The following is a 14,580-nucleotide window of genomic DNA, read 5'->3' on the forward strand; positions in this document are numbered from 1 at the left end:
TCGTTGTAACTTTATGCTTAAAAACTCAGGTGAAGTACATTGTTCGTAACCAAAATAATTAAATAACAATATTGATAGTAGTAGTAAAGAAACAAGATTTCCTTAGAAAACACGAGAAGGTATAAAGATCAGATCAGAGCAGAGCAAAAAGATTATGTTACTTAGTTCCTGGGCTTAAGTACGATGGTGGAGTGCTTTAGAATGTGCAGGCTGAATTGCCCACCCTTCTCAGTGGTGTCAATCTTAGACTGTCCAGGAGGTGGCAAGAGCTCGAAGTTTTGAACCAAACGACCAATGGTAATGCCGAGAATAGGAAGTGCAAGGATGATACCAGGGCAACTCCTTCGCCCCGCCCCAAAGGGAAGGTATCGGAAATCATTTCCATTGGTTTCGACCTTAGACTCCTCCTCCAAGAACCTCTCGGGCCTGAACTCTTGGGGGTTCTTCCAGTTGGCAGGGTTGTTAGCTAACCACCACGCGTTCACTAGGATCTTGCTCTCGGCAGGAATGTCATAACCTCCGAGCTTGGCATCATGTAAATTCATGTGGGGGACAAGAAGAGGTATGGCCATTCGTAACCTTAGAGTTTCCTTGATGACTGCTTGTAGGTATGGCAATTTGATAGTGTCTGGTTCAGTAATTTGGTGTCCTTTTCCTAGAACTGTGTCCATTTCTTCTCTGACTTTTCTTTGGATTTCTGGATGGTTCACTAATTCTGCAATACCCCACTCGATTGACCATAATGTTGTCTCAATTGCTGCATAAAATCAAATTCATTTCGATTAATACTTCTATATAGTAGCTTTAATAACAACATTCAATGCATTATTATTGTAATTAGTCTTTGTAACATGTACAAAAAATTTCATCGGTGTAGGTTTAGATTAGCGAAACAATCTATCATTACACAATGAAGAAAGTACGCCAAAAAAAGTAAATTATGTACTCTATTTTATTTCGAAGGTTGGAGAAGTTCCTCTAAATAAGGAGGAAAGAATGTAGGTAGTGAAAATCAAATCTCTGTTACAAGGGTGAATGAGAAAACCGTAAGCTACGATATCATCTCATGACTGACGGATTATTATTTTATAATAACGTCTTTTGAAAGTGGAGTTGATAATTCAAAATTGGTGGCCTCCTTTACACGCAAGACAAATCCAACTTCATGCTCAATCACAATTTATATTATTATATTATATTATAAAAAAACCACAAATGAAACACTCACAACTCACAAGTTGGAGTATTATAAACTTAAAACAAATTTACAAGTTATGTTTTATAACCAATTGGCCAAAAGAAGGAATTAAAAATGAAAATGAAAGTAGCATTTAACAAAAAAAAAAGGGTGAGCAATTCGTATCATAATTCATCCCCGCGATGAGAAGTAGTAAGAGTGTGGTGAGCCACCCATTCACCACCAAACTTAATCTTTTATTACCTGGTTGAATATGTCAACCCATGAAACTTGACCAACATATTTGTGGACCCCAAATAACCTAATACTTCTATATCCCATTATTAAAATACTCCTTTTTAATATTAATCATCTATTTAAGGTTATTTCATTCTAATTGTTTTATTTTTATTTTTAGTAATAAATTTTTAATATTTATGGACTCCTTTTTATTGTAGTCTTCTATTTAATTTGTACATGTAAACATCTTTTTATGGTGGTTTTATCTTTGTCTTATTTTACTTTTTCATAATTTATAAAAATAGATTTGAACATATTTTTATTGTAGTCCCTTTCTTATTTTGATACTAAAGCTATTACTAAATAAGACATTTACTCTAAATTATAAGAAAAATAAAATTTTCAATGACACAAAAAATATAATTTTTACGAATTTTCTTAAGTAACTTATTTATATGTACAATATTAGAGATTAATATTATTTCTATTTCGCCTTTTATTAATAAAATTTAATTAAGTGAAAAATAAGATGGTAATAAAGAAAAATGATCCTAAAGGACATACCAGCGACGTTAATGTTCTCAACAATGTAAAGAACATTATCCTCATTAATTTCACCCTTATCTTGAGCCTCCAAGATATGATCAATGGCGCATTTAAGCTCATTGTTGCTTGCTCCCTTTGTACTAGCTAGCTTCCTGCACGTGTCAACACTATCCCCATTAAGCTTTCATCCACCGAATATTAAATCTCCTACTTAATCTATTTCCAGAACCAAATAAATAGAACAAAAAAATAGCCAATATACTTTTATTACTAAAAAATAAAAATTTTTCCATTTTATTTTGTTTGTTATATTTGTTTTTTCAATAGTATATTAGTACAATTCAAGTCTTATTTTTCTATACATTTTATTTATACATATATCAAGATAAATCTAACAACATTTTACATAAATATATTCTAAAGTTTATATAATTATAAAGCTTTATGTATAAATTTTTCTCTCCATTAATCTTTCAACATTTATTCTAATTAAACTAACCATCAAAATAAAACTAAAAGAGATATTTTTTTCTATTTAAAATGTATGGAAAAAGACAATAAACTTAAAGAGCACAAATGAGTAATACACAAAATTTCCAATACTATTCCACGATATCAACCTTTTCAACCAAACTTACTCCAAAAGACCGAGATCACTACTTATAAAAGAAGTGGCTTAAGTTATTTGTCATCATTATTCATAACACCAAAACATATTTTTATACAAGTTAGACGGGCTACCTAGCCTACCTAACACGGAATGATAAATATATCACTTATTGTGCACGTCCTCCCTATCATCCTACTCACCTAGTGTCCCACTTCACCACTTGTCTATATAAAATTTTTTAATTGTAAAATAGGCTGAGAAATATAAAAAATATAAATTTTAAAAATTATTTGATAATGTTTTAATTTATAAATTACAAAATATAAAAAAATTATCAATGAAAGTGAATATTGAGATAAACAAAATATTAAAAAAATTGTAAATTAAAACTAAAAAATCAAAAGATAAATTGTCATATCATAATTATAATCATCAACCCAATATACTATATAAAATCAGGATTTGGAAATGAAGGTATCTGACAAACCTACCCATATCTCTCAAGGAAGAGGACAGGAAAAAAGTACGCAACCAATTTAAGTCTCAAATATCCAATAAAATACCAAAATAACGTGTAAATATCCAATATCCAATAAAATACATAGACACGATTTTGAGTCTAACTATAACATGACCGTACCCAAGATGTTCATGTGAGTTAACAATGTCCACTATATAAAGAATCTTTGGTCATAATAAGGTGGACAATGCACATGACAGAAATGTGATCTTAACTATCTTATTTATACAATTAGCAATAGTATATGAACATATGATTTTTTTATTATATCAAATCACCGAAATCGAAATATATGAAGTATAATATATAAAACGTTGAAATTTTGAGTACTTTCTTACTGTTAATACTATCTCCATCTCATTTCAATTGAAATCATTTATGATTAGAAATAAGAACTTAGAATGACCTTTTTAAAAAAAAAAAGTAACACCTATAATATCCTATCAAAATTCTTTTTTTTATTTTTATAAATATTTATTCACAAATTCTTATGATCTTTAATTGGGTTGGCCCAAAAAAGAAAATATAGAATAAGTTTTTCGATAGGCATTAAGAATATTGTAACTTGTAAGTATTTATCGGTGGACATTAAGTATATTCTACGTAGGCATTAAAGATATTGTAAATAGACATTAAAAAATGATAAGTAGGCTAGTAGGCTAAATTTTTTGATAGGCCTTAAGAATATTATAAGTAGGCATTTTAAGTAATCAATGAGCATTAAGTATACTGTAAGTAAGCATTAAAGATACAGTAAGTGGACATTAAGGTTTAATGAGTTGGGCCTGAGAAATGTCTCTCAAAGAGATAATCTCTCAAGAGATCGGCCGTAAATCTCTAATATGAAAACAACTAAATTTTTAATTAAGTATTAATTTTGATTGATTAAATTCAATTTTAGTTAGTAAACATAATCGTTTGGTTGAACCCAAAAGAAGTTAGTTAAAACATAGAGAAACTATCAAAACCTCTACTTAAGAGCAATATTTTCCCGAACAAGGTCAAAAATGTCACTTCCTTCATTTCTGATTTACAATCATACACTTAACTTGATACTAATATCCAATTAAGATCCTAACCCCATTTCAATCTTTTTTTTTTCTGGCCGACTTTATTAATACAATAATACTTATTCTAAACATTCATTCAAATATCATTTTTTATAGAAGTATAAAACTATAGAATTATAGATGATATTTAGTATAAAAATCAATTGAAACTAATCTCTTTGTAATTATCACTAACCATAGATATATAATAAAGATAAAATTACTTACTTTATTCGTTTCATATTAGTTGTAACATTAAGCAAAATAACACTATTGTTTTATCACTCTTAATTTGTGATTAATTTTTAATCTATAAGTTAAAACTAATCAAGTGAGATTTCGTTTGATTCGTTTCATTATAAAGATTAGTAATATTAAAATTTTTATAATTTTTTATTATACATAATTAGAAATATAATAATATCAGTTTATTGATTTGCGTGAAAAAACAAAATTAGACGAAACCAGTATATTCAATCTCCTATGACAATGAGACAATGAGACAATGACATGTTATGTTGTTATCCAACGATAAAGCTAGGGAGCCCTTTACATTTTTCTTTTTCTTAAATAAACAACCATAATCATTTTCTTTCTAATAATAAAAATATCCAATTGAGCATCCTACAAATTCTACTTTGCCGTCCCACACTTTCCAACTTAATTTTCATTCATATTCATACTAGTACTTATATATTTATTTTAATCTCCTAAACACAAAATATAAAAAATTTAATAACTTATAGAGTCCATTTTAATAGGTTATCGTCTTCGGTCCTTAATCATAATTTCGTATAAACAAGATACATTGAGTACAATAATATTGATTAAACTTTTAAACGTGTATTACAAGACACAAAAATACGCATTAAAATAAATTAAAAAATTTATTTTTCTATATTTTAATTAAAACTTACTTATGTGTCAATCAAATTAAATAATTAATAATTAGTATTTTAATTTTAGCTTATGATACGTAATTTTCGAACCATAAATAGTATTATCAAAAGTCATTAAAAAGCGAGACAAAGAAAACTTACTTGCGTTCGTCAACAAAGTACTCCTTAAAGAGCTGCAACCTCCTATCTTTAACTTCTTTGCACAATTTCAAATAACCTCTAAGAAACGGTCTCAAAACAGGGATAAAATCACCATAATTATACTCAAAACTCTGAGCCAATCTACTCCTTTCGCCATTCAAGGCCTTAAGCTTATTAAACAGAGGATCATCTTCACTCTCAAATCTCCGATTAAACATAATCCTGTACATATTATTATACATCATTAACTGTAATCGTCTTCTCAAAACAATTCCATCCGTCGCAGCAAACGGATTCTTCTTAACATCTTCTACAACCGCCGCAGCTTCAGCTTCCCAACCCAATCTGTTTTGTTGCACCACTTTGTTGGTGAAAAATGGAACGGTCATGATCCGTCGCATTTTCCGCCAGTGTTCGCCGTATACGGTGAACACCATATCTTGACCTTTTCCGGTAAAGATATCGAATACGACGTTTCGGGTCCGAGATCCGAATTCGACACCTTGTGTATGAAGAACATCTTTAGCGAGGTCGGGGGAAGAGACGACCACAAGGTTTCTCTGTCCCATACGTAAAAGGAAAATGTCGCCGAATTTTTTGGCTAGATCGGTTAGGTTTCTGTGGTTTAAATCATCGCCGACTTGTAACCAGTTACCGAATATGGGTACGGGGATTGGACCCGGTGGGAGTTTGAACTTGCGACCTTTGAGCTTAGAAATTGTGACTGCTATGATAATGGCGAAGAAGATTGCGTATAAGGCTTTTTGGAGGAGGAGGAGATCCATTTTAATGGATCGGAAAAACAGAGGGGTGAATTTAGTGTCTGACGTTGAAATTGGTTTGAGGAATGTGATGGGTTTTATAGAGAATAGTTAAGAGTGGTGGGGACAGGGATGAGTAGCCAATTAATGGATTGAAAAGAGCAAGTTTGTATAAAATAAAATTTCTTGTTTTTAACAATTTTTATTTAAGTTGAAGAAAAATGAAATTAGAGTTTAATGTGTTATTGTAGTTTGGCATTGGTGTTTGCATCTCTAGTATAGTTTGATTTTAATGAATGAAAAAAAAGGTAATGTGAACTAGTTGGCCATATTGTTTCCCCAACTTATGGGAGTAAAATCAATAAAAAGAAATTGTTTTTCTTTTTAACTTTTTATGGTTTTCAAAATTTTATTTTTCTCTATAAATTTTATTATTTTATGTTTTAGAATTTAGTTTTAGAAATTTAAACTTTTACACAAATTAACCGTTGAATTTTTTCGTATTTAATTTACCAAAAATTCAGAATGATATTATAGTTGAAATTTTTTTTATTGATCATTGATGAACAAAAATGTAAGAATAATTAATATACATGAATTCTAAATTGTTTAACTAAAAATTCCTGATAATAGCATAAAAAAGATCAATTACCCATCAATATGTGTGCCGAATTAATTTGGTTATTTTTTTTATGTACTTTCTCTGTTTCATTTTAAATGTCCCATTTGCTTCTAGTACGTTTGTCAATATATTAATTTAATACTTAATAGCGATAATTTTGTATGATTTAAAATTATAAAAACTAAATATAATAGAATCTTATGTTGAGACGAATCAAACAAGATATCATTTGACTATGGGGGTGTTTGACAAATTAGCTTATTTAGCAATTTTAGCTTATTTTGATATAAATAGAGAGTTTGATGGTTGAACCAGACAATGCTAGTGTTTGATGAATTAGCTGGTTGAAATAGCTTATTGATACGAATAAGCTGGTTTTGAACAAGTTGCTTATAATAGCGGGTTTTAAATTAGCTGGTCAAATCAGTTAAAAAAATCAGTCATCAACTACTAACTATCAATCATTTACCAAACACCCTTTATATATTAATATATGAATTAAAAATAAAATATAAACTAAAAGTGATTAATAAATAGTAATAAAAAAACAAATGAGACATATAAAAGAAACAAAGAAGCAATATATTATACAATTCAATATATATGGCGTTTTTAATCAAATAACTCATAATAAACTATTAAAACTTTAGTCGATAAAGCTAGAGTCTCACCTAAATCTATCTTGTACTTGTAGATTTTAAAAAAGGAAAAAAAATATTAGTTAGGTGAGGGGAGACGGGAAAGTGGGGTGGGTGAAAGGGGGAATCGGGAAAGTAAGAAGACTAAGAACCGTGGTTGAGTTAAATTTGTTAGTGAATTGACCTAGGAAAGTTAACACCGTTAATAGTAACGGAGTTATTAGGGGGAGTGTAGGTGATGGGAATGGGTATGAATGCATTGACGTGGCTGCCTAACGAAACAATGGAATTGCGGAAGGGGGTAGATGTGCGGGTTGGTGGGCTTTAAAAAGGTTCTCCTTTTCTCCATTAGTTCTTTAAACACAATTATTATATCAATGGAATTGATGTATAAATGTTTTTTATTACAAGATATTGTTTTTAATTCAATTGTACAGAAAATTAAAAAATACAGGTACGCAATCTTCAATAAAAGTAACAAAAATACCTTTTATAGTGTATCTTAAATTACATGAAATACAAATTGTTTCGGTGATAAAACTTGAAAATGCAAAAGATATTTAAAATGGCTGAATATGAAGAGTTATTGGGGACAACTGTCTGTTTGAGAAGCCATTTTAATTCCCCCAATACAATGTTAATCTTACCCGGGTTAGTTTCCTGAAAAATCCTTCCGATACTCAAGTTAAACCAGAAACAAAAATCAATGAACAAATGATAACTAAATAAAAACAGAATTAACAGTTTGTAAGATGAATCATAGGAAATTATCAGTCGGTATTTGATGAACTGAATAAGGTAAGGGTTGAGTGTAAAATTTGGTAGAGTAACAGTAATAAATGTAAGTTTAGGGTAAAAAATGATTTACTAAGAGGTCTTAGGAATAGTAGGAGGGTTAGTTTTAATAATTTAACATAATGAGTAATAGGGTCACAAATCATGGCCCATGTAGGTTTGACTAGATTAGGTTTAGATTAAAAGGACGTTTTAGTAATTTTAATTAAATACTTGAATAAATAAATGTTACCTATAATAGGAATGATGTGAATTTTAGGAAGTGTACGTACAAGTAGTTGTAATATTTTTTATCATACCTAATAATATACTTCTAGGATTTTAAATGAAATGAAAAATTGAATTTTGTAGATTAATTAAAACAAAATTAAATGTGTGGATAAAATTAAAAAAGTTGATGAAATTCAATTTCAAATAAGAAAATTATACAAAATGGCTAAAATATCAAAAAATAGAACTTTCATAGAATAGCATGATGTGTTTTCTGCTATCAAATAATAGAACTATTAATAACTAGCGAGTATATGTTTCTGCAAATGCACGAATTTCTTAGTTTTTCAATCAATAAACTAAATTAGAAAAATTGTCAATTAAATACTATACTTTTGATATATTCATGGTAAATAACGTAAAATATAAAATTAATTAAATATTTATTTAAAATCTTTTTATATAATGAAACAAACAAAATATCAAATATAAAAAAAATTTTGCACATTATATTTTTATACAAAATACTAGTTTAGAAGCTCGTGCAATGCATGGAGTTTAGTATGAAGATATATATAAATTAAATTTTTAAAGAATGATGCAAGAAAAATATACTATTTTGTTTAAGATAAGTATATATATACTATATATTTTAATAAAATAATTACTTTGGATAACAGTAAACTTACCAATGTGAAACAATCGCATTATTATGAGATTTCATTAGTCGTTTTTAGCGCCTAATTTTCTTATATATATATATATATATATATATATATATATATATATATATATATATATATATATATATATATATATATATATATATATATATATATATAAATATATATATATATATATATATATATATATATATATATATATATATAGGGAAGGGATCCATTGAGAAGGGGTTGAAAATGAGAAGGGTAAGAAGGACTCTACACCCTTGATTCTACGAAAATAAAAAACTATGGTCACGATTGAGCCAAAAACACATAATTGTAAAAGTAACTATAATACACAGAACGATAACTATGAAATAATTTTTAAAATGTTCTTAATTTATAACATAGTATCCTTATATATATATATATATATATATATATATATATATATATATATATATATATATATATATATATATATATATATATATATATATATATATATATATATATATACACATATATATATATATACACATATATATATATATATACACATATATATATATATATACATATATATATATATATATACATATATATATATATATATATATATATATATATATATATGTTCGTTACTAATTATAATTTAATTAGTGATAGTAATAATTTGAAAAATTTCTACGATGATTAGAAACTTGTTAATTCGTAACGTGGTTATGAATCGTAACAAGTAACGTAAAACTTAAAGTTGAGCAATTACCCATAACAGTTCGAGAAAATTTTAACTATTACCCGAGCATATTATTTAACCATGACGGGAGTAAATTAAATATTTCATACACATATACAAGTGATTTTTAAACATGAAGTACATGTTACATAACTAGTTACATGTACAACAATTTTTACCCAAACCTTAAACTATCTTAGATAAACCTTTCCTACACTATAATAGATCAAATTGCGGACAAAGATCACCTCCCAACAACTAAAACCAACCAACTATAACTACCCTATTTTCCTCCATTGCATGCTCTTTATTCACTTACACACACAAGCTAAATGTTCTACCCAAGACCCCCTCTTGTCCTAGTCAATGTTAGACATCATTACATGCATGCAAAGACCAAATACAAGGGCCAAAAAATATAATTTTTTCTGTAGCAAATCATCCCTTCCATCATTTTCATTTCACTCATAAATTGTCACTTAATACACTCACAAACTCATTCAAACAACTTTCCTCAAATACCTCTACAAGTCCTATATGTTTTCTACCTCAAAATCTCACTGAAGCATAATAGTTGTTGTTCAGATTAATAAAATCATCATATACTCCTCAAGATATTCATATAAACACATACAAGGTCATTTCTAATTACCTCCAACAAAAACACTTACAAAAGACTATTTGTATGAAGTTTATGAACATAAAAACTTCATAAAAACATTATTCATTTTATTATACTCTATCCATATCACTTTGGAGCATTCTTACAAGGGATTATAAATTCAAGTTTACGAACTTTGTTGTTACAACTTATACTAGAACAAGTACATATAAAACGGATTTTTGTGTGAAATCTTTCTCATAAATCAAGTATGTTATAAAGATATATTTTATGACTAAAAAGAGGAAAAGTCATCACTTGTATAAACCTATTAAAGTTGGAAACTAAGAAAATGTATTTCCACAAACTTATAAATTTTCTTACTTTAAGGATTTAAATAAAATTATGGAACTTGATTAAGTATGTTGCTCAACATAATAAGTATACTCCAAATATGTTAAAATCATCACAAGAATTACTTTAACAACTCCAACTAAGAAAAGTTAAGTGCATGTTAGAAATCTAAAATTATTATTGATTTTTAGATGAATGCAATATGTTTAGTTGAAGAGTTGGAGTTGAGACTTGAAAGGTAAAGACCCGAAGTTGGAACCACTTCTAAGAGCGCGTAGGAGCATACGGAATAATTATATAGGCTTGGAGTCGAAGTATGTCACATAGGGTGATTTTTAAAGGATTTAAGAACAAGTTGGAAAAGTATGTGTATAAATACAATTTCCAAAGATAAGTTCTTAAATCTTGAAAAATAATGTCAAAATGATAATTTTGAGTATGGAATAATTTATTACATATATTATTATTGTGGGCATCATGCATGTTGATTTTATGAATTGTTGTATGTTTAAAGGCATGTTTAACACTACTTTGTGAAATTTATTGTGATTGAAATGATTATATGAACTTTGAAAATATTTGAAATTTATTTTAAAAGTAATTTCCAGTAACTATATGTTAAGAAAATCTCTTGGATATTTTTTTTTTGTTGAAATTATTCATTAAATTGATATTTTAATGGATTTTAAGGTGTTAAATACTCTTATTATAAAACATGGTACTAGATAAACTTTTCATCAATAAAAATAATTAATAAAAATATATTATAATGTGTCCAACAAGATTTGGCCAGAATATATTTATTTTGGAATTTTTTATGTTTTTTGAGTAATCGTTAAATTGTTTATCAGTAAATTGTAAAATAATAAAATATAAAATAATTACCAAATAAAGGTATATTGACTTGAAAATTTTATCACATACTCATATGGAAAGTAAGTAAAATTGATAAAATTTTTGGAAGATTTTGTTGACGTTTAAGGACCTTAATAATTTCTACTCGCTCATTAATAATCGGTAAGTTAGAAAACGGTAAAATATAAAATAAATACTAAATAACATCTTTTGGACATGAAAATTTTATGAGACACGTATATAAATAGTAGATACATGTACAAAAATTTATATGGATTTTCGTGACCATATATGGACTTAAATAAATTCTAATTTTTTATCGGTAAAATAACAAAATTAATTATTAAAAATACCTCAAGTGATTTGTAATAGTTATTTAAAATTTTATATCCCTTAAATAGTTTCTGAAACATCATAGAATTTTATATTATTTTATTCGGACTTAAAAAATTTTAAATCGATTTTATTTTATTTATCGATAAAATGCCTATACAAAATAATAAATATCATACATAACTTTTACAAGTTTAAATGGGCTAATAAAAGTGCTATATGACTTCTAAAACTTTGGTCTAATTTTATTAAGCTGATTATTAATTATTTACTAATATATCAAATTAATAAAAAATATTTATTTATTAAAAGGTGTAATATTGTTAATTAAATTTGGGTAAAAATAGACCTATATCAAAATTTATAATTATATTAATAACCTGCTACCTCATAGTATAAAATAAGTTTAACTTAGATGGTTTATAAATTTTACGGATTTAAGACATCATTTAAATAACGGTAAATACCTAAATTGTTGAAAATAATCGTAAGATCGTTATAAATTCGCATAGCCAATTAAAATTTAATGGGACAACCCTAAATTCATTTTAAATAAGGTATTATAATGACTTGATTAATTTGGGCCTTGTTGGAGAATTAATATGTATTTTATAAATCAATTATCGATTTTATTACCAGCAAAACTATTTCGTATATAAGAAAATAGTATTTTATGAAATCTTCTGTGATAATGATTTTATAGACTTATGAATTATATTCTAGTTGTTTTGAATGAATTTCAAAACTCTTTTAAGTTATATTTACTTTAAGAAAGATTGAAATGAATTATTTTAGTGGTTTCCTTGAAAAATCGTATTGAATTTTAATCACTTTTTGTTACAATGCATTTCCATACATACCAATGATGCCCCAATATAATATAAAATTTATATTTGATGATATGATTATGCTAAGCATGTTTTACCCATGTGGGAAATGTTATGATTTGATTTTGCTAAGTCGCAAATAAAGTATGTTTTGCTATGTTGCAAATAAAAGATGTTTATCATATGGAAAATGTTGATATTTTTGACTTTCAAATGCTATTGAAATTACAAGAAATATATTATATACAAAAAATTTTTAGCCTAAATAGCTGGTACATATGCTACAGCAAATGTTGTGTACATGATTAAACGACTCACCAATGCTGAGCGCGTATTGTTCACAATACCACTGTATTACACTTGCCGGACATATCTCGGACGGTAGACCGACTACCAAACGAGTCACAGGATGACTCACAAAGTACCCATGCAAACTTATGATATGAGTTTGAAATTGATTTAAATCCATTGAGATCTTATGATTTGTGATGAAAAATGAGAATTTGAAATGACTATCGAACCATTGAGACTGGGTTTGAATGATAATATGATTTATCAAATGAAAAAGCATATTTCAAAATGAATTTACTCAAATAAAAAAGGTTTTAATAACTAGTTTGACGGACACTAGTGTGTTTATACTCAGCCTTTTTGCTGATACTATGCTTTGTATGTTTTTCCAATGGTTTTGTTTTTAGAGTAAACCCCTATAGCGCCTCGACGGAGAATGGATATAAGAGCGGAAGATGAACCCGAGTTGGAGTATGACTCCCCTTTTGTTAAGATCTCTTTATTGTATTTGAGAGACTATTAATTTAGTTGTTTAGAATTGGACTATTATAAGGATGTAATTTGAATTTTGGACTTATTTCGATTTGGTTGTAATTTTTCTAAATTATGGACAGTTAAGACTTCTGTTATATTGCATTGGTTTCACCTTTAAGTAACCCCTTAATTGTGTGGGCAAAATTAAGCTTTCGCTTGATTAATACTAAATTCCAATTAGTGTTTGCCTTCATAATTCAAGACGGTTACATAAAGTATCTAAACTAATTGATCCTTACTTACATATAAAATGTTGTAATTGAAACAATTAAACTCTTTAATTTTTTTATTTGATTAATTAATTGTAATAATACACATTTTTTTCGTTAAAAATGCAGATTAATTATAAAAATTATTAATTTTTTTCTTATATGCCGAATTGTAATTGAAAAAGGAATTTAATATTGGTATATATAAAAGAATTTGTCATACTTATGGTAGTTGACATATTGTGATTGATTGATTTTAACTATTAGTTTATTTCTTTTCATTTTTACTGTGAGTTTTAGTATTATAAACGGATACAATTAAATTGTATAAATATTTAATTAATATAATAATTAATTATTTCCTTAATTGCATAAAACAATATAGATATTTTTCATCCAATCAACAAATGACAAATGACAAATAACAAATGACATAATCATCTTAAATCTGCGACTTATTATTTCCACACTCAAGTTGTGGGGGACAATAGGTTAGCTTTAGCTAATTTTTTTTAGGGACTTTAGCTAATTTTTTTTAGGGACTTTAGCTAATTCTTTTGAATTTTTGATAATTCGTTTTTTTAAAATGTTTTAAGAGGCTAATAAAATAGCTCATTGTCTTGCAAAATGGTTTAGTAGTTCTTGTGATAAAGGTTTGGTTGATGGTTATTCATTTTGTATGACTCGTGTTATTAATTCAGAATTTAGTGATTAATAAATAAGCCCATCTTTTTCAAAACAAAAAATCTTTTAAATCATGAAAAATTATCCAAATAGCAACGAGTAAAATCGTCAATATTGTACCGATCAAACAACTAATTGAATTAGCTAAAAATCAACAAGCGATAGAGTTGCTCAAAATTGACAGGATTAACTGAAATCGAATCAAAATAATCCGTGTGTGAAAATCAAATCAAATGGTCAAGATATTTACATATACTTAAGAATCAAAATAATTCGATGG

The 14,580-nt window shown here is 27.2% G+C and overlaps 1 protein-coding gene across 1 annotated transcript; it reads right to left on the reverse strand.

Annotated features, from left to right (window-relative positions):
• LOC130812560 (trans-cinnamate 4-monooxygenase) lies at positions 1 to 6,226 on the reverse strand. Its single transcript, XM_057678072.1, has 3 exons — positions 5,183 to 6,226; positions 1,982 to 2,115; positions 1 to 757 (listed from the first exon to the last, which is right to left on the reverse strand). Exons 1-3 carry the CDS (start codon positions 5,965 to 5,967, stop codon positions 162 to 164), a joined length of 1,515 nt encoding a protein of 504 aa, XP_057534055.1. The 5' UTR covers positions 5,968 to 6,226; the 3' UTR covers positions 1 to 161.
• Positions 6,227 to 14,580: the final 8,354 nt, after the last annotated feature.

The sequence above is a fragment of the Amaranthus tricolor genome, chromosome 5 (genome assembly GCF_026212465.1).
Source record: "Amaranthus tricolor cultivar Red isolate AtriRed21 chromosome 5, ASM2621246v1, whole genome shotgun sequence".
NCBI lineage: Eukaryota > Viridiplantae > Streptophyta > Magnoliopsida > Caryophyllales > Amaranthaceae > Amaranthus > Amaranthus tricolor.